The sequence below is a fragment of the Coptis chinensis genome, chromosome 5 (assembly GCF_015680905.1).
Source record: "Coptis chinensis isolate HL-2020 chromosome 5, ASM1568090v1, whole genome shotgun sequence".
Classification (NCBI taxonomy): domain Eukaryota; kingdom Viridiplantae; phylum Streptophyta; class Magnoliopsida; order Ranunculales; family Ranunculaceae; genus Coptis; species Coptis chinensis.
The window spans coordinates 78,191,560-78,213,461 of record NC_141460.1 but is presented as its reverse complement, the minus strand read 5'-3'; the positions used below and the strand labels follow the sequence as shown (position 1 = coordinate 78,213,461).

Sequence of the window (21,902 nt, the reverse complement as noted above, 5' to 3'; positions counted from 1 at the left end):
CCGGGGCGAATGCTATTATCCGGCTTAAGAAGTGGAGTGAGTGGAGCACTCGCTATGAATTCGCTAACGGTTGCCGGACATTGTCCCCTGAACCCAGATTCACCACCGGCCAAAAGCATCTAAAAAGTCGACAATATAGTCAGCTGCGGACCACTCATGGCATCTAACAAGTGCTGAGCACGGAGACCATCACGACCTCCAGTACCTTTCGGAAACGACTTAATACATGACAATAAGGTGTCTCTCTCTACTAATAAAGGGGGCTCATCAAAAGGAACAGTTGGTCTCACAGGTGGTTGTCGCATCGGGTGTTTCTCCTTTAATGCATGTACAGTCTCTGCATTATTGGAGGCAACCCCTGATGATGATAACACTTGTACCGCTGCAACAAAATGTCCATCAGCAACTTTCTGTAAGTATCGACGCACATTGTGAGTGGGGACGGATTTCCTGGTTGACTAGATTGAATGAGGCTCTATTACAGACTCTAAGAGGCGAAGCATCCCACCAGGCTCATTCCATGTCGTCAAAGCATGGAGAATCTGTTTCTGCTGGAGATTTTTTCGAGTACCAGAACGATGTTCCTGACGATTCTGTAAAACATGCAAGGGTTTCTATAAAAGTATTCAAATATTGTGACTATGTATATATACATCACTAATTAGCATAAATCATCTCGACATGCTTCATTGATATCCAAAATAGAGTTTTTCACAATCATCATACAACTATTGTGGCCGCTGCATCCTATTAGAATGGTGAGGGTACGACTGGTACTTTCCCGATCCGCGGGCAATCGGTTCAATTTCTTTCCAAAGTGTGAACCATGCACCGTTGTTTTCCGATTTTTCCTCGGGGAGAGCTGAAATGCCGTTGTTGTGTTCATATACACAAAATCCCCAAAGCTTTTAGGGCTCGGGTGGGCCCCGTGACCACGACCCCCATACGAGACGGCCGCCACCTAACTTACGGTGGTCAATCGCTCGACGACCGCAGACTTTCGGGATCGACACACATCCGAGTGGACTAAACTCTCACTCCTCGCGTCTAAACCTCATCGAGATAGCATGTAACCCCACACAAAGCTAATCACCATACAAATGGTGACCGCATACAAACATTGTTATCTAGAAAAGTAGAAAAGAATTCCCCTGGACTACATCCAAAGGATGCATCCCTTTAAAGGTGGCCCACCACCTCGAAGGTGTACACCACGTTGAATTCTAGAACGACTGCCGTTTCCTAATTGCGACAACAATTTCTTCTTTATATGAATTCACAATTCCTTTTCTAAATCCCTCGTGATAAGCATAGTAATATCTATATATATACTTTCGATTACCGATTGTTTTCAAATACTCTAGTTACATATTTAGTTTTTCTTTTAAAATGTTGATTAAATAGGTGTGAGTTCTGGATTTCCCACCATCGAGTAAAAACAACCTATGACTCCCAAACGGGCCAGTCATAGTAAATAACAACCGATGATTCCCAAACGGCGAATCATCATAAATAACACAACCATCCCAGGAACAATCCAGAACCTCCCACCTAGTTACAAACACCCGGGTAATCCTCACCCGCATACAAAATCCATCTCTCTGTCTCCTTATTGAGACAAGAGACGCGAACCCTTCCCAAAACCAATTTTTCTCTTTTAACAAAGAAAACAAATCTCCGCTACCCCGATTTTACCAAAAAAAATCATTTCACATGAAAGCTATCTATATATACAGTTTATATCGAGGAAATACAGTGCAAAACATGAATATCATATATACATGCATGGTTGATACGCAACTATCTATTTCCTATTTAAACAATTCAAATCATGCATGAAAACAAGCAGACCATATATTGGTATGTAGGTTCCTACCTTAGCAAGCTCCTTCTCCTCAAGCCTACTTAACCAAATCGAGCCCGCTTAACCGAATCAACTCGAATTCATCCTATACAAAGATATACATATATGTCGGTTGTTAGAATTGATCGAACAACGATGAATTCTTAACTAGTGTAAGCCGAGAAGAAATCTCGACGTTAAGAATTGGGTTTCAGATAAATTTTCATCTAACTACCGTTAACAGAGCTACAAGCCATTTCTGGCAATTACTCTGACGGTCTCTACGGGCTATTTCGGGCCATGGCAGGCCCTCATATCGACGCCAATCCTATCACATCCCAATTCCAAGTCCAAATTTCAACTACAACCAATCCCACGCCCTTCGATTCATATTAAATCTCTCGAAATTCACATTAACAGTTATAAATCGACATGAATCTCTCGAAATTCACATTAACAGTTATAAATCGATATGAATCTCTCGAACTTCACATTAACAGTTATAAATCGACATGAATTGCTCGAAATTCACATTAACAGTTATAAATCGACATGAATTGCTCGAAATTGGAGTGAATAACCAAAAAATTTACCAAGTCAGCAAGATCCCTCCTTAGTTTTCGACTCCACCTCTATTTCACTCCACTCCAGCTCTTCCAACTGCTACTGCTGACTTTCAACACCCCCAATACAATCAGTTACAATCAATACACCCCCCCAATTCACTTAGTTTTCATCAATATATCCAATTCCATCTAAATTTAAATCTAATTATCTAATTGAGATGGAATCGCACTCACCTTTCTCTGCGATCCGACGAAGTTCCAAGAGTTTTTGCATCTCCACACTCAAATTCACGGTTTCTAAGGTTTGGGTGTTTAAATTTTTGGTTTGAATCGATTGGATTTGGGCGATTTGGGGTTTCTCTCTCCTAGGGTTTAAGAGGTGCGAAATTGGGGAAGAAGAAGAAGTTGGGTACGATTTTGGTTTGGGCCGATTTTTGGTTTTTCCTGTTTCGCGATTTCGTTCTATTTGGGCCGATATATTTAGGCCCAAGCCCAATATATTCCAATTAAGCTTAAGATCCTAATACTCCTAACCACTAACTCATTTGACGTCGCATCGTAATTATTTTTCCGGCCTATCCCGCTAAATTTAATCTTCTATATTCTATCTCACCACAGGCTATAACAATAACCCACTCATGCGTGTAAAGGCGTTAACTTCGTGTCGAACGAACGCCTTGAAAAACCGCTTAACCGACATTTTTTGTCAAATTTTCGTATAAGATTTGCTTATCTAACGTGGCTTAGGAGTCGGAGTTAAGTTTCTTTAAGTTACGTACGTTTGAAATATAAACCCGACGACCAATCTACATAACGACCCTATATTTGATACGAAATTACAAAAATACCCTTAATAATAATTCAAGACTTTACAGGTTAGTAGGTACATGTTGATGCAATTTGGACATTTCTATTTTGACACCTAATTTTTATTGTAATCTTACCGGGATTTGGTTATATGTAAGGACTTCAGTTGCTATTCCTCATCATTTGAAGTCTCCTTTATCAAGGACAAAGGAGGTACTTTTTTTGCTACTAAAATGTACAAAGTCTGATCACACTTTTATTAAAATGATAGTCATATATTTTACAGTTTTACCATCCGTGATTAATTGCTTGATTAAGACGGAAATCACAAAAGGAGAGGATATAAAATGCTGGACCACGATAAAAAGACAGTAGTGCTTATCGTTGAGGAAGGGTCAATTCATGGTCATTTCAAACAACTTAAGAGTGGTTATGCATAATTTTGGTTCATTTTAGCAATTATTCATGTTCATCATACATATTTAAAGAACCTCCAATTTTCAAGAAAATGTTAACTTAATCATAATTTTTTTTATCTATACAAGTATTGTGTGTGTATAGTATTTTGATTGCAATCTCTTAAAAAAAATAGAAAAACATAAACCCTTCAAACAAAATATGTAGTGAATTATTAGCTATCAATATACATATATTATTTATTCAAATGGACTTTAAGCTTTTGAGTAATTAGCTATCTATGTAGCAAGTCCGGCCCTAGTCCGGGCCAAATAGCTAATTCAGCATAAAAGTTATGGATTTATACTTTTAAGTGTCATTACATGACGCACCGCACCTTGACAAGTCAAATTACTTTGACCTCGGAACTCCAGTCACGACTCACAGGTGTAAGTCCCGACAAATAATGCCGTAAGTTTCAAACACACAAAACTTCATAGAATGTATGCATGTACACAAAAACAAAGAAAACGAAGAATCTTACACAATTACACTTGGAATTCGAATCAGTTCAAAAGTATTGTTACATTGACGGGGAATATATATGTACATGAAATTAATTAATAATTTAATATACAGCCCACTTCCCAGCTAAATTTTCCAATAAAACATTGAAAATTCTGCTGTCAATTCTCTATACAGTTTCACGATTTTTATTTTTTTTTTTTTTGCAACGCTCTGGCACCTATCTCCAACCAAATGAATTTACAAATTTACATTATGGAGATACTTTGACCATTTGTTTGGGTGTTTAGTTTTAAAGCTGGAATGGTAGGATCTCTAGACAAGACCAAGTTTCCGTTGAGATCAGTGGAACCGTTATTTGAAATTTGAGGACTCATCACAATTCTGCATGAACCCCAGGTATCAGCACAAAGTTCAACGCCGAAATATTTCAAATGGTCGGAAATGCTGTTTCCTTTCACAGACCTGCGAAAGACTTAGTAAGAAAAAGGGCAGGTTGCTAAAATGATTGTGTGGAAAGAAAGATATGTACCTGCTACAGCATGGGTCTTCACCAGAATCGTCACAGACCTTCTCAACTGTGTACACAAGACTTCCCAATCCAACGTTGTATAACCATACCTGCAATAGCGGAGAAGAATATTGGTTCATAACCAACATTTGTATAATCCAACATAGGTCTAGCATTTTTATACTTGTATCAGTAGGGCTAACATTTTTTACAAGAAAATATACACTGCTTTCTGGGAAAAATTATATCAATTGTTTGCCAAAAGCGAAATATTACCTCTCTTGGGAAGTGGTGATAAGTCTTCTGAGGGAAATAAGTGTAGTATGGAGGTAAATGGGGAACCATATCATGCTCATGCGTGACTCGTATTGCATTGGGCACATGTTCACTGAAATAAGATGAAAAAACTGCATTTCCAATACGGGGCTGTCCAAATGTCATAACCTGAACATTTTCTACTGCATGATTCACCTGAAAATAACCAAATTCATCATTAAGTAACGCAGAAAGTGTAACAGTTATTTTATACAGAATGATGACGGAAAAAAAATTACGACATTCATAGATACAACTTTTAGAGTCCCACGGGAAAGATAAAAAAATCAGCTCAAAAGAGAGCTATCGGATCACAAAAAGAAAGTAGATTGTGAATCCTATATATTGGAAGAACGGAAAGCAAAAGTAATGTCCTTTGCTTCCAAGTCTCAAATACAAAGGACTAACAATGAAATACTTTTCAAAATCATAAACAACTAATCCCCTAATTTATGAATAAAGAATTTATCGTGACTAGAAAAGTTTTCCACGCCTTCAACAAGATACACACAAAGACAGTTCATAAATATGTATGTGGTTTAGCATTCCAAGATATTTAAGCTAATGGAGTCGACCAAAATATGGAAATATATTTGAAGAATGAAAAGAAGAGTTCTTTACAGCAAGATCAAGTGCGCAAAAGGCTGCCATGGCCCCTCCCATTGAATGACCTGTCACCATAACAGGGATGTCCCCATAAAGAATCTTTCCCCTCTTAACAGCATTGAAAACCCCAGGCCGTACTGTTGTGTTATGGTATGCATAGTAAAACCCCTCGTGCACCTGAAACCACAACAACAGCAACAATAACAAACAGTTTTATTCTGTTCACTTAGAAGAAGATTGGACATTAGTGCACAACAATTCGGTTTGCTTACATACCATAGCATCAGGCATGCCTGGGTAGTTTAAATCAAGTTGTTTCCAGAATAAGTCCTCAATCCAATTCTGAATGCTGTACAAATGCAGTTAATACATATAAAATACAGGAGTTTGCAATTAACACATAGAAATACAAGGATCATGAGGAAAAAAAAACCGAGATCCACAAGTGATACAATATTATAATGTCATAGTCCTATTCCAGCTTCAACAAAGTAAATCAATAACTATAGCCTAACGACCAGAAACTACATAGAATTTAGGTACTAAGTACCTAGTCAAAATTACTTCTCTTTTTAGAACTTGTAGTTTACAGAAAGGAACAAAGGCGTGAATGCGTGATTAATACCAAATATAACTTTAACTAAATAACTTATGATTTTCACATAGGGATGCTGATTGTTTATAATTATAGAGTATTGTGAATTCAAAAAGTACCATATAAAACATGTGTTATTGTGTTAGACATGCACACAACTGTTATCGAGCAAAATGTAAGTGCACCACAATTCATTCATTAATTATCCTAAGAAAAGTCTTACTTAAAATACAAAACAAAACAAATTAAGAAAACATTTAGCTACCTAACCTAATAGTTGAAAATAAATAGGGTGTGCTAAGGAAGTAGTTCTAATCTAAATGACATTGACACAGATACAAGTGTCAGTATCCAACACGGTTACAAAGTGTCTGACACAACATCTTGAAAGCGCTTGGATACAAGGACACAGCCTTATTAATACTCTGTGTTTAAACCAGCTGATCCCAACCCTTACTGTATCCATTTCAACATATGATATCTGTTCTTAAGACATGTTTATCATAGTTTTCTTTTCATTAACCCTTAACATTACTCAGACAAGTGTCCATCGGTAACCAATTAGACGGTGAGAATTACATTTCTCTCCTTCGCCTGTGTTCTTCTCTCTTCTTTCGAAGGAATGAGAATTTTCCCATCTCTCTGCTTGTTTCTTGTGTCTTCTTTCTTCATCCTCGTTTCTTTTTATTCTTCTTTTAAATAATCTAACCTAAACTCCTTTGCAATCGAGTATTGTCTGTATGCGACACAAGTGTTTGCGCGTCGAACACAGATGATTTCTTAATAAAACATGAAGTGTGTAAGTCCCGTGTGTTCTAAAAAATAAAAATAAAATATGTCCTATTCTTATTCTGATAAACAAGCCAGTCAAATACCTGTGTTCTTGAGTACCCCTAAAGGCAACAACGATGGCATTTAGATCTTCTGCAACACCCACAAATGCCTGTATAAAAGTAATGCAATTGCATGAGAGGTTTGGAGAATGATTAATAATTAAATAAATATATTACTGTGCATGCTTATCATATATGACATAAGGACACCAAATGTATTTTCAGACTAAAATGCATCACAAATTCCCCCCCACACACACGCATCAAAGCACGCATTTGAATACCCTAATGATGTATGTCTACCAAGTTTATAAAGGTCGACCTACTAAGAATTATGTACCCGAATCTCATCATGACTTACTTAGAGAATGGATGAATTATAATAAAATAAGAACAAGCCAAAAGAAATAGAGGGAAAAACCTGTAGGCAGTGTTGGACATCAACAATCAGCTCTAGCATTTCAAACCCCTGTTTCAAGACAGACAAGTTTATAACCGTTTAAATATTCAGGAAGGGGAACTCAACTCTACATATTTAATTCATTGAGCACTTTACATCTAAAATAGTATAATAACATTACAATAGCACCACTAATAATAATATTAGTAATGAATCAACCTGACAAAGTAAAATGAAAAATATGTCTGGTTACCTTTGTCAAACCATCGCATCTAGAGCACGTCCAAGTAAACAATTCTGTCAAATCTGACATGTAAACCTGCAAGATGCAGCACCATGTCTCCAGTCATCAACTGCAGGATAAGCATCCTGTTAAGACACTAAGACCTAATACCCGAGTCCCAACTAACATATCCATTGCAATGTCAAGGGGCAGTAAGATAATCAAGCCTCTCCTCTCCTTTTTCCAACCAAATACTTCTGCACTCGGGTTTGGAACTTCAGGAAAAAATAACAGAAAATTCAATAAGGGGACTTACCGCAGAAGCAAACTGCACAAGTGTCGTCGCAAGAGTGTGATTGTAAGCAGCAGCATTGTCATTGAGTTTAAGCTCACAAGCATTGTGTTTGACTTTAAGCTCTATCGATTCGCAAAAAAGACAAAAATAGCAAAAAGTTAATACTGTTAGCAGAAAAAACTAAGCCTAAAATCTGTGCAGCATAACAAAAGTTCAGAGGCAACCAACTAAATTATAATTATTATTTATTATTTTTATTTTTGATTGGCAAGCCTGTTTTAAACGAGATCAGTAACTCTTTGATATTGGCGGGGTTTGAGCCCCAGACCTCTGGTATCATCACCCACAGGTTTTACCGACTTTGCTAGTCAGCACCTGCATTATTAATTATAATTATGTGACAAAATATAATTATAAAGACCCTTTCTAGAGTGTATCAAGTTTTTTTGACAAAATCATGTATGCTTTGAAGTAGCTTTACAACTTCGGTAGCACAATCATTTCAAACCCACTTATCTCATTAACTAATGGACTTCTCCAGCTCTCATGATACTAAAAACCAAGTGAAGATGTGAACGTAAGATCTTCACACTGCCCACTTGAGTACACCAACAAATTTCCCAAAGCAAGCTTGCTCCTCAAAGTAGAAGCAAAGTCAATGCTATAATATGTGTGTGTTTTAGGTTGCCCCTTATTAGACCATCTTTCCCTAACTAAACATTTTACGACTTCACGCCTTTCAATCAACTCGGGCTTTTAGAACTAAGTGGTTCTAACCAAAACTACATTATAACAATAACAATGACATGAACATGAACATGAACATGAACACTAAGCATGAATATGCAAAGGAAGCAATGTAGCATTACCTCTTGCTCCACAACCTACTAGCATCCATAATAAAAAAACCTCCTTTAGCCTCCAATTACGTTCCATACCCCTGTAATAATACCAATTAGCAACAAATAAACAGTTTATTTCCACGGACTAAAATAATTCCTTTTAATAAAGCAATTACTAATAAGTAAACGTAAAAAGTCTCCCAACTTACACAGAATTACACAGCAATAGAGTTCGTCGATAAATAGTTGGCAACTCGAAATTGATTTAATGTTGAGTTTTAAGGGGTGGGGATTTTTTTTTCCCGGGAAAGAGACCAAGTTGAGAATAAGAAGAAGATGAAACAAATAAGGAGTCCTTAACGAAGAACATTATTTAATTATTGTCCTTGATTGTTTAGAGATTTTAAGGGTGGTTTGGTAAATTTACGATTGCGTAACTTTATGTTTTCGCTGGTGGGTGGGAATATCCGAATAGGATAATGTTTGCGCTGCGTTGGCATTGCCTTATTGGGTTAAAATTGATGACGCATGTGAGAGTATGTGGAGATGATATTGATACGAGACTGACGTTTCAGTCCACAAGTTTGCATATCTTACTATCTTATTATAAACAATAAATTGGGCCTAAAACCCAATTTTAGAGAAAATGAAGTCTAAAAGACATAGTTTTTGGTGAGTAATTCACACGGACAAATTCTAGCAATTAGTAACTCACAGACCCACGATTTCAAATTTAGTAACTCTCAAGGACAAAATAAGTTGGCCCGGCCATTTTATTTTTGTTAAATCTTGGTTATACCCTTTCGTTGAAAATAACCCCGAGAACAAATGACCCTCGATTTAAAATAAATATTTTCCAATTTTACCATTTTTACGTCATTTTACTATGAACAATGAGTGTTCATACCTTCCTGTAATGTATGAACAATGATTGTTCATATCCAAATAAAGTGAATGTACCTTATATGATATATTGATGTATGAACATCGAATGTTCATACCCAGGACCTATGAACATCGAATGCCATACCTAAAAGACTATGAACATTGAATGTTCATACCCAATCAATATTCATACCCAAGGACTGTGAACATTGAATGTTCATACCCAAAGGACTATGAACATTGAATGTTCACTATGAATATCGAATGTTCATATCCAAGGACTGTGAACATTGAATGTTCATACCCAATCAATATTCATATCCAATGATTGTGAACATTCAATGTTCATACTAAATACACCAGGTCGTTTCGTCTGGCCCGAGCCGTTAATTATTTCGCGTCAAGGGTATACTTGACATTTCATCTATCCGATTTGTTTTTTATTTCGAGTCAAGGGTATACTTGACCTTTCATCTACCCGGTCCTTGAGAGTTACAAAAATAAAAATGTGTTCTTGAGAGTTACTTTTTCGGTTTTTTTGTCCTTGAGAGTTACTCCCTGTATTATAAAAGTATAAAAGTACGTATAACATTTCTAGCATGCGCTGGCCCTGCCGGTACGCAGGGCTAAGAAAACCTAGATCCAGTACCTTACCATGCAATACACCCTCACCTTTTACTGGTGGAGGCCCAAGATGGCATGCGTACCCATAAACCTGCGTACTATAGATTTTGTCATATAAGTATGCAAACTTTGATGCGCATCGGTTTTTTAAGTCTTAAAACCCGTCTCTCGATATCGATAGTTATCATGATTTTTTGGAACTTAATTATAAATGGTAATTGTAATTATATAGGAGAGATTGATCTATTTATTTTTTTTAAACAAAATGGGAGATAATTATATTATTTAAATGATATTAGAGAGGTTTTTTAAATTATCAATAATAAAATAGGGTTTGTTTTAATTTCAATATGAGAAATGGGGGTAATTATTTAATTTAAGTGACATTAGATAGGTGTTTCTAAATTATTAATAAAAAAATGACCTTGTTCAAATTATATTAATAAAAGTGGTGTTTATTCTAAATTTAGTGAGGGAGGTATTTATAAATTATTAATAAAAATGGACCTTGTTCAAATTATATTAATAAAAGTGGTGTTTATTCTAAATTTAGTGAGGGAGGTGTTTCTAAATTATTAATAAAAGGGACCTTGTTCAAATTATATTAATAAAAATAGTGTTTATTCTAAATTTAGTGAGGGAGGTGTTTCTAAATTAAGTAAATAAATAGATCTTAAATTGCCTACTCAATATTGGGAAGGGTATTCCGGAAGACCCAACTATCGTATAGATATAGTATAGTGTAAATATATTAGAAAAATAAATATGGGGGTCGATGAACAGTAATTTTCACGTACGTCACAGGGACATTTTTCAACTTTTTGCATCTAAACAACAGGGGCACTTTCGTCCTTTTGCACCTAAGAGAAAATTCTATACACTTGTCAGTTTTTCCTCTTTCTCTATTCGTCACCACTCTTTTCCAACTCTCATCTCCATCTCTATCTCTATCAAATTAATCTGCTTAACAACAAGTGGAAGTTTCGTAATTCCTCAGTTTAGCACAGGAGCATAAACGCTATTTTCTATATGCTTCTCGATTTTTCCTCTCTCTCCATTCAGTCTCTCTTCGCCTCCCCTCTTTCTCTCTCTCTCTGGTGAAGTTTCAAACTCTCATCGCCATCTCTATCAATATGCTCTAATAGCCAGTATTTGATTGTAGAAACTTGGTGAATTTGATTGCAGTAAGAAACTCTCTAACTCAGAATTATTATTTTTTCGACATTTTCCTTCATGTTTTATTGTCATTAGACAATTTCCTTGATGCGTTATTGTAATGTAAATCAAAAATGTAAAACTACCTCAATCAACAATAGTCGTGCGTCAACTTTCATATCAAATATCTCCAACACTAGAAGCTCAATTCAATTTTCTAAATTTGCAAATTTAATAATTGCTATCAAGTGTCGAAATCACACAAATAAAAAATTTACGAGAGAAAAAAAATAATTTACTTGATGTAGGGCGTCCTACTATTTTGATTGGTATGTTTTTTCATAGTATTTCATACTAATTAAAGCAATAAATATCTGCAATACTGTGATAGAGTTCTGCATTATTGATTGAAACGTTATCTGTTGGTACACTTACATTGATGAATTTTGTTCAATATGTCCAGTTTTAAAATGTGTTTGTGCATTCTTTTCAGTAAAAAAACGAAGCAAGGGATGACATGTAAATAAAACCTTTCGAAAGTTGGATTATTGACCATTGGCATTAGCAACAAGTATGTCATTCAACTCCATTGTTTTACTTATTTTTATGATAATTTGTTTGATTATAATTTTAGCGCACATAGAGTTGGCCATGAATGAAAACATGTTTGGGTAAGTAAAAAATTATAATTACACAAATGATCAAATAAATAACGGAGTTGAATGGTGTTCTTGTTGCTCGTGCTAATTACAGGTGCAAGAATCATACACATAAAACCCCCGAAAATGTTTTAAAATCACAACTTTGTGCCAACCACTTCTGATACGCAGTGCATTATATGATCGAACATTTGTCTGTGAGGTATGCATCTTTTAATTTATTGGCCTCTAGCTCAGTGAATACAATAAGTCCTACTAGCTAAACTATATGCTGGAAATGTTTTTCTTCCCATTCTTTTTCTTATTAATTATCTACTGTTAGTGCTCCATTCACTAACGATCAGTGTTACTAACTGAACTCTGTAGGAAATGGGCAGCTCACACTCGGTTATTATCTATTCGGTCTTTAACTGTTCTCAGGATTCCATTTCTATACAATGGCGAGATTTCATTTTATTTTTAATAATTAATTGATTTAATTGATCATTGTTTTGGTGTTATTTACAACTATTCAAATTTTTATTATTTTTATTCATTCATTTGTTTAAGTGTACAATTGATTGCTTAATCATTAATTGTTCAGTTGCTTTACTATTTTTTATAACTGTTCTAATTGGATGCGTTCACTTACCCACCATTTATTTCAAGACGTCCATTTTTACGTGCTATTGTTAATCTCTACATAGGTTTGAAAGTTAAGAGCATCTTGGAATTTTGAAAACGAACAAGAAGAAACATTATAGGCAATAACAATTTTCATATTCAGTCCCACACTAATTTCCCCATCTTATCCTGCCACAACTGCTTTTGTTGGTCCTCTTTTAAATTTACCTTAGAGAGTTTTACATCTACAACTCTACATACAAAGTCATTATTACTGCAACAAAAAATATACTAATTGAGTCGATCACAACTTTAGTTTTCTGCATAACTATATTTTTGTCTTTATGATCCATTATTCCAAATTCAAAACTTGCACTATTGGTTTGCCCTTGAGTTATATTATATAGGCGATTTAAGTATGTTTTATTCCTATATGATAATTAGTCTTTAAAGACACCTTTCTGTTATATGGTGTAGACTTGCTGCATTGCTAGAATTTCACCTAAAGATGGAATTGTACTTGGATGGATTCTCCTACCCAGTCTAAGGTTTGTTATGATTGGTTTTCTCTTCAAAGTCTATTATTCTTTGAGTTGTTTCCAGTGTAGTCAAGGTGCGTGCCTAGGCACGCTTAAAGCGCAAGGACACACTTTTAGTGCCTCGCCTTGACCAAGGCGCGATAGGTAATATATGGCGTGCGTTTTTTGTGCTTTTTTGCGCTTTTTGTCGAGGCGCGAGGCGCACAAGGCACGCGCCTTATCAACTTTTACAGTTTTTTCGTTTTTTTTACAATTTTTGCTATACGTGACACATTTACACCCGATCCAATTGTTATATGATATAAGAAATTGTACAAATTTAGTAAGTTTCATTGTGGAGTACACTTTAAACTTAATTTTGACTAGTTTTTGTTAAGTTGTATGGATTAAGAGAAGACACAAAGATGGATTAAATTTTAAATGAAGTTTTACGGGATTCTAAAATTAAATCACGTGTTCTATTTTATGAAGAACTCATTTGACTCAATTCTATCGGTTAATTATTTTAGTTTATTGAAGTTGAGCTAGATTGTATTGAGATATACGAGTTTTATTTTGCTCTTTACTTATTGTTTAAGATTTTTCTTTTAAATGACTACAATGGTTTTATGTTTACAATCACATAAAATTAATTTTAAAATTTGGCTAAGCAAATCAGTGATAATTCATGTCATATTTAATATTTATTTTATTTTTTATTTGATATATATATTTTTTTATTACTATGCACTCATTTCGATCAAAGGCTACACGCCAGCGCCTAGCCTAAGGCACAAGAGGGTGTTACGCCTTAGGTGCGCTTTAACGCCTTTACTACACTGGTTGTTTCAAGTTGGAAACTGAGTAAGTAGCATGCAGTTCTTAAAACTTTCATTAAACTAATATGATTAGAATTTCGCATAAAATAAATCAAATTTTATACTCTATTGACTGTTGCCTCTATGTGGACATTGGAAAAATTCATGCATACCAGTAGATTGATGTTTTAAATGGAATAGCACAGGACAATGAGAAGAATCACCTTTTTTGTCTATTAGGTGCGCCTGAAAACCATGTCTAAAAAAAAATCCACCCTACTTAGTTTTTGGCTGCTAACCGAGTTGTTGCATTCTTTTTACTTCTGATGTTGCTAATTGCCAATGTTGTTGATGGTGGTGGTATTTATTACTTCTACACTTAATAAGAAAACTCTCTCTTCACATTTGTTTTGATAAAGTCCATGTTAATTGGAGAGCAACACACTTTTTTAGTTTCAATCCTATAATCTCTTATGAACAACACAATTTTATTATTATGTGAAGTTCAACAAATATATTTTATATGGTATATGTCATCTTTAAGAATACTTATAAATAAAATTTCTAATTGTTTTGTAATTTTCGATACAATCTTGACTGGTGGATTTTCACATTGGCTTCCATCTAAATCCTCTCCCCCCCCCCCCCAAACACACACACACACACACACACACACACACACACACAATAAATGCTTAGAATGTAATTGCCAATCTGTGCTCATAGTATTATTTTCTTGGAATATACTGCCTTAAATTACTCCCTGCTGCTTAATTTTACTGTTGTTTATATATCTCATGTATATTGTTTATTTCGTTTTATCATCCTAGCTCCTAGCTTAGGTATTTGCTCTATGTGTATGAATGCTACAAATATCGCAATAAAGTTAGTGGTGCCCAAATGGATTCAGATGCAGAATGGTTCTCCAACACACGACGAAAGTACAAATACATGTAACTTAGAAAAGAGTTCAGTTCCCCGGGATGAAGACCCTGTATGTCAAATGGCTGGTACTTGGGGTTACATGTTCCAAGTTATTTTCCAAGTAAGTGCTTGAACACCAGGATTGAGAGTTGTTTTCAAATAACTATTCCATAACTAGAAAACCCAAATGAATTGCTCTGTACTATGAATTTTCGAACTCTTGCCACACTAGTTCTATCATCTTGCTTGCCTTTGTATCTTCGTACATATTACCTGGAAACAATAATAGGAAAAATACTTATGCTGATGTAATATAAGATATATTCAATATATTGTAAGTAGTAAATCATGGGCTTGCACTTTGTGCATTTGCAGGTTCAGAGATTATTTTTGTTGGTTTGAAGTCTAGTTATTTAATCAATAGTCAGTAATCACACAAACCTCCGATACATGAAAAATGGTGATGATTGTTGAAATTAACCCGTATTTCTTCGTGTTTTGAGCTGTAGGCAGTGCACACCTTGCAAAGAAAAGAGGGAACATGATGGCCATGGATAATCATTGAAAAATTGAAGATCGAGAATGCAAAACTTGAGGAAATTGACATGGTTCAAGAAGTTACTAAGCAAATTGATCGAGGGGCACACCATCTGTGCATTAGGCGGTGCTATAGCTTGGCTAATGTAGTGTCTTGTTAGACATTTTAGACCTGAGCTTGAGAGGATCAAGGAGCATGCAAACAGAGAATTATTAGATGTTGATGTGCTTGAGTCTTGCACCAGGGATATACCTATCTAGTGGCTACTGTGGAATAAAGTTTTTGAGCAGCTCTATGTTCGGGGAAATAGTTGTTTTCATGTTGTCCTTCCATGTATGTACTGGATATATATATTTTTTTTTTCCAGAATCTGAATGATAGAAAAAAAAAAAAGTGTTGCTAAGTACTAATTGAACTGTGTAGGAACTAGGCGGCTCAGCGTTCGATTATTGTTGCTGTTTTTTTAGACAGTTCTTGTTCTTGTTGCATACGTTATTTGCCAATTATAACTTCGTGATTTCAGGTGGATCCATTTTGTTTGGACGTGTGTAGCACGTGCATGATGCTAGTCAATCTAATTGGAATGTTTTGCATTACACTAGCAAGAGTGCATGTGTGTTGCACGTACATGAGCTATTATAGTTTTTGCAACAAAATTGATGAATCGCCTTTGAACTGAATGAAGCACCTGAAGTAATATAGATTTGTTTTTTCTCTTTTCTCTTTTTGGCATAGCTCTTTCCAAGTCGAAGACTATGTCATTACACGGTAGTAGTGCATGTGGACTCACTGTTTGATCTTTTCCTTGATTGAACCATGCCTTATGATAATGTTGATAAACTAGGTTACATCTTATGTGATTGAAAAGAAGATTGAATTGGTATGACACTATGACCACCAGAAGCCAAAAACATGACATCCCAAAAGTACCTTCTGGTTGTGATGATGAATGGTCGCGACGATTTTAAGGCAATCTAGCAAATATATGACTTGTGTGAATGGCTTTTAGTAGAAGATGAAATATATATTTTTAAAGATAGAAGTAAGAAACACATGCAATAATTAGCGTTGCTTGTGGTCTGAGATAGTATGTGATATAGAACAAAATATAAATATTCTAGAGCTCTGGCTCACTTTCATGATATTATTGTTGGTTTGAATCCACTTAATTAACTATGAGGGAAGACCATTTTGGTTGGTACCTGGCAGTCTATATGATATGCTCGATCAATATTAAGTTTGGGTTTAGGTACTACTTTGTGAGAGATTTGCTATTGAAGCTTATTATTGTTTAGACATTCTATTAATACGGTCATTCCGAATTGAAATAGGCCCCTCCTCAGCTCCTAGCCAGTACGTCTAAGATCTACGTGTGTTCCATTTGGGTTCAGTCGAGCAATTACCAGCAAAATGTTAACTATCTAATTCAACCTCTCTATACATGTTGCAGGTCGTTTGAAGTAATCTATACATGTTGCAGGTCGTTTGAAGTAATGCAATGTAGACAATCAACATGTCGTCGAGTTGTGATCTATATTTTCCGTGGTATCATGTTGTTCTCTCGGTTTTATTTCAGTAATCATTATTCAATGCATGCCATTGAAAGCAAGGTGATCAACTTGAGGAAATAACTAGGAGAAAAAACTCATGGATAGTAAAAATGCAATTGCCTCAGTCTAGGTCTGTTTCTTTCTTCTCCTATTTTTATTCATTTCCTCATTTTGCTATATCCACATTTTTCCCTAGATAAAGTTTGGTAGGCAGGCCCATAGCTGCACTAATCTTATACAAAGATTAAACTTACAATTTAAGCATTTATTCTCTTTCAATTTGGTGTGAATATTGGTTACCCTTAATATGATGCATAATCACATACTTCATAATATTTTATTATTTCATTAATTATAGCTTTCCCAATTTTTATTGTATTTGTATGAATTTTACATATCCATTAATATATGTATGTGTTTATAAAAAATTTCTATGTTTGACCATATTCATACACGTAAAAACTTAAGTAGAGATTTAACTGTTCAATATGATGATCATATTTGTTTTAAGATTCTATCTAGAATATGGAAGAATGAAGCCAAAACGGGTTAAAATTAATTTGAAGAGATTGCATAAAATGATAACACCGGTGGGCTTAAGGTTGCCTTAGGCCTTAGATGGAGTTTTTCCATATAACTTATACGAGCAAAGTTATGGAAAATGGTTAGAATCCAGAATCCACATAGATGTTATAGGCACCATCATTTTTTATGTTATAGGTACCAATAGGTTATGCTAGAATTTTCAATAACTTTGCTAGGGACTATTTTTTATGATTCAGGAATCCTATATTTCAAGATTGATTTACAAGGCTTTAGCCAATGAGAAACAATTACCAACTTTGGGTTGCAGATTATTAGCAAATTGATTTTTATGCAATGAATTACTCTCTTGAAACACAATAATCTAATACATCAATGCATATATTTTTTCATGCTCCCCAGCTTAACAAGTTTGCAATATGTTACACAGGTACCCTAAGACGAGTGCTTGGGATATAATATTGGGGATGAATTTATGGGGTACCATATACAACACTGTCTACCTGTTCAGCTGGCCACGTGGAAGTGGATTTGAGGCATTCCAGTTTTGTAGAGATCATCCAGAGGCAGCATGGGATATTGTGTGGAGCAAAACTATATCTTTTTTACCATCATCCGATTTGGCTCTCTTGCCAACACCACCATCACAACTACTCGGAAAATTTGTGAGTATCTTGGTTTCTTCAGTGCTTGGTGGTAATTCTCTGTCAGCAAAGTGATCAGCTCCCAAATGTGGGTTTTATTACCCGTATATTGATGCATTACAGTCTTTCTTACGCTTTAACAAAAAAGCAACTCATAGCTTTTGTTGTCTTTTCAAGTTAAGGAGTATTTCAGACCATTTATCATAAAAGCTGCGGCTTAACACCAAAATGAGCCTTAATCACGCTTATTATGAAGAGCAGTAGCTGCTATGGAAAAATGCTGAAAAAGTCAAAGTCACCAAATCATAAGACCAAAGATAGAGGCACTTATCTCAAATTATGAAGACTTTTTCTCTAAACCTACCTTGGTCATGAAGAAACCAAAAAAGTAAAAGCAAAAGCAAAAGTGAATAGGTGAGGTGTCTAGTTTGTAATTGAGAAGGGTAAATCTGTAAAAGGCAAAAGTAGGGGTATATAAGCAAAAACCAAGGGAGAGAGAACCCACCCATTGTCTTAGGATCCAAACCATTTGGTTTGTTTAATTTATTGTCTTGTTTTTCAATCCATGTTTTTATTTTCTTGTTGTTTTATTTCATTTTAATATTGTTATTTAATTGTTATTTGTTTCATTTCAATCTTGTTGTTTATTTGTTATTTGTTTTAATCTTCAATCTTATTTGCTTGATTTCATTTATTCATTTCAATGTTTTAATTAATTTTCCTTTCATGTTTTCAATTTATTTCCATACAACAATCAAAACTTTCAAGTTTTCATAGCTTAGAATCATTCTAATCCTACAAGAGTCTACCTTTCTTTTTCATATCTCCCTCACTCAAACTTTAAACAATTTAGGATGAATCTCAACTTATAATCTAAACTATTTTGAAGTATACTCACTACAATATTAAAACTTCACAAAGTAGTAGAGTAGTGTCATAATGGTCTTCTCCGGTGATAAGAGTAAATTGGATGTTACTAAACTCACACTTATGTTAAATACATTAGTCTCAATTCATGTTGAAATCAGCTTTGAGTAAGGGTTCGTCACATGTCTTATAACATTGAAACACTTGTTCACAACTTCACTCTAATACTTTATAAAATAACTTAAATGAGAGAAGGGTTTGATTTGATGTTTTTACACTACACTTGACTTTGATTTCTCTAAACTTACAAATAATGTAATTTATCTTTCAACTACTTACAAGAGAATTGAGAGAGAAAGATGTGGAGAATTAACTCCACTCATGTAAGGATAACTACAATTTCTAAAGTCTTTATTACAAAAATTATAATAATTATTAGGAGTTTGATCCACTCATGCAAAGATAACTACCCAAGAATGATTAGAGTTTGATCCCTAGTAGATTTAACTTATCTCTAAGAAAACCTACTAGTATGAAGAGTTGATATGGTATTCCATCTCTAGAAAACCCTAACAAGTCCTAGCTTGTTATCAACATCAACTATTTCGGTGTTTATGCTGAAAACAAGCTTGTGAAAAACTAAGCAATGAAAGACTCCATTAATTGAGCTTCTCCTCACATAAGCATCATTAACCCTCTACAAGGGAAGGTTTTAACTCATGATCCTAGGAGGGATGAACTAACAACAAGAATAAGAACAAAAGAGAAAATCAGGTTGAGAGAGAAGATGTAACGTCCGTATTTAAAATACGTATTTATTTATTTATTTATTTATTAATTTAATTATTTATTTAATATTTGATTGGATTGGATTTGAGATATGTGGGCCTGGTTTCTGGGCCCGAGTCTGTGTTGGGCTTTGGTTTCAAACTCAAGTATATAATCACATTGTTATAGAGAATAGGGTTTTTAGAGAATAAAATATAATAAAAATGGAGGCAGAGATAGAAGCGGGATTTCTAGAGCGTTGGAACGCGACGATTCGGACTAGGAGAATTCGTGGAGCTTGGGATTAAGGTGAGTAGATTAGTTTTATATTTCACGGTCTAATTCCACTGTCCAATGTTTTTTGTATATTATTTGGTCATTATTATTATTGTTAATGCCGTTGTTAAACTGGTTACTTACATATTGTTTGTTGGTCTTTGGATGTCGTGTCCTTGTGATTTGGGTTACTTTTAGTTGTTAGCAAAACTTGTTACACGCCTACACGGCTATCTGCAACAAACCGTCCATTGTTCCAAATCGCGAAGTTACTATCTCTTACTCCGTAGCCATTATAGTGTTACGTCATTTATCTGCTCGATCATGTGCTAGATACCATGTGAATATGGAGGAGAATCTAGTAATCCAACATATGTGTCAGTCAGACTACCTGTGGGGCTATGTTACTTGCTGAAAACTAACTATGTAATGTGGTGTGAGCTCGAGATTTAAGGTTTTCACTTACAAATTGATTTAGGAATCAATGCGTACTCAAGTCAGACTTTGGTAAAACTGAATTGGTGGCTGGTGGCCGGACTTGAGCAACTGGAGGTAGCTGTGGAGAAGGGTCGATACAATTTAAATTGGAAGTTGTCTTGGTTGGCTGAGAATTGATTGTAGGGGATGGGACTGAGTGTTGTGAAGTGGGGGAGCTCTTGTAAAAGCCATTAATGGCGGCCAAAGATTTACATATCTAGGTTGATGAAGAGTTTGATTTAATGCTTATAGGTTTTTGACTTTTATTAAAGTTGTAGGGGTTTTCTTAAGGAGAAAAATCGGTGGGTTAAAAGGAGGAGGTGTGTGGAGGCTTGACGGTGGCCGATTTGGTGGGAGGCTGCTGGAGCAACTGAAGAAGATGACCTGGTGGTCTCTCTTGGGTTTGGGCCTAATCGGTTGGGCCAAAACTTTATTTTTATGTTGGGCCGGTTCTATTTCTTGCTGGGCCGAGATCTAATTTTAGTGGTTGGGCCGGATTCATTTATTTTAATTTTGTTTGGGCCTTTTCCAATTAGTTTTCTTTGGGCCGGTTTCTAAGTTATGTGGGCTGGTCCTTATGTCCCCAATTGGGTCAGGTGGAATAAATAAGTTGGTTTTAGACTTTTGGGTTCTAAGGTTTGAGCTTGGCCAATTAGGTCCGAACCATTACCTTAGTCATGAGCCCATGAGCCATGCACATTGCCCTTAGCCATGAACCATGGCTATGACTCTGAACCTGTTAAACATGGAAACGACACTTTGACTTTGACAATGATGTGTTGACTTTGACGTTGACCGTTGACTTTGACTTTTGACCGTTGAATGTGTAATGTTGATTTTTTCCAGTTTTTCACATATTTAAGAATATGGACAAATGTAGTAATAAAATGTTGTCAAAAATTTGTATAACTTTGTTTGTCACTTATCTAATTAAGATTTGACGTAAGTAGTGTGTAAAGCATATAAATATTAGCACGTAACTAGAGGGGAATTATGATAATAAGAATTTGATATATATGTTTTTATGAGTATTAAATTATATACGGACTTAAATTCATGGACTTCATATTTTTGGATTTGATTGTGACTGTGGACTGTTTAATTGTGCTACATTTTATGTTGTATCTGGGTGGACAAATATAATGCTAAAATACTGTGGAAGCTTGTATAAATTTGGTTGTCATTATCTAAATAAGATTTGACGTTGATATTGTGACATTATATAATATGTTGGAATATATATATTAAAGGCATTAGTTTTGGAAAAATAAATGTATAAACCCTCCATTATTTTAT

The 21,902-nt window shown here is 35.0% G+C and overlaps 1 protein-coding gene and 1 long non-coding RNA gene across 7 annotated transcripts; one reads left to right on the top strand and one right to left on the bottom strand.

Annotated features, from left to right (window-relative positions):
• Positions 1-4,152: 4,152 nt before the first annotated feature.
• LOC147499064 (alpha/beta-Hydrolases superfamily protein) lies at positions 4,153-9,164 on the bottom strand. 2 transcript variants are annotated; one of them, XM_086560870.1, is made up of 11 exons: positions 8,977-9,164; positions 8,785-8,855; positions 7,937-8,037; positions 7,651-7,716; positions 7,419-7,466; positions 7,040-7,107; positions 5,846-5,918; positions 5,585-5,746; positions 4,925-5,119; positions 4,670-4,758; positions 4,153-4,602 (listed from the first exon to the last, which is right to left on the bottom strand). In XM_086560870.1, exons 2-11 carry the CDS (start codon positions 8,849-8,851, stop codon positions 4,386-4,388), a joined length of 1,086 nt encoding a protein of 361 aa, XP_086416996.1. In that variant the 5' UTR covers positions 8,852-8,855; positions 8,977-9,164; the 3' UTR covers positions 4,153-4,385. The 2 variants fall into 2 exon arrangements, with proteins under 2 accessions (XP_086416996.1, XP_086416997.1); XM_086560871.1 differs by having other exon boundaries at positions 7,651-7,750; positions 8,977-9,132.
• Positions 9,165-11,204: 2,040 nt separating this feature from the next.
• LOC147499063 (uncharacterized) lies at positions 11,205-15,962 on the top strand. Of its 5 annotated transcripts, none has more exons than XR_015195686.1 (6): positions 11,205-11,450; positions 11,915-11,992; positions 12,175-12,282; positions 13,161-13,231; positions 14,850-15,064; positions 15,453-15,962. It is a non-coding gene; the product is annotated as an uncharacterized LOC147499063 (long non-coding RNA). The 5 variants fall into 5 exon arrangements; XR_015195688.1 differs by having other exon boundaries at positions 15,447-15,962; XR_015195690.1 differs by having other exon boundaries at positions 12,447-13,231; positions 14,930-15,064.
• The last annotated feature ends 5,940 nt before the right edge of the window (positions 15,963-21,902 follow it).

What these genes read in the sequence shown, in the direction of transcription:
- LOC147499064 (XM_086560870.1), bottom strand. Translation starts at nt 8,851, where the DNA reads ATGGAACGTAATTGGAGGCTAAAGGAGGTTTTTTTATTATGGATGCTA. An exon ending in AGTAGGTTGTGGAGCAAGAG is followed by an intron (nt 8,038 to 8,784) that starts GTAATGCTACAT and finishes GCGAATCGATAG; the next exon opens with AGCTTAAAGTCAAACACAAT. An exon ending in TTTGCGCACTTGATCTTGCT is followed by an intron (nt 5,120 to 5,584) that starts GTAAAGAACTCT and finishes GGTTATTTTCAG; the next exon opens with GTGAATCATGCAGTAGAAAA.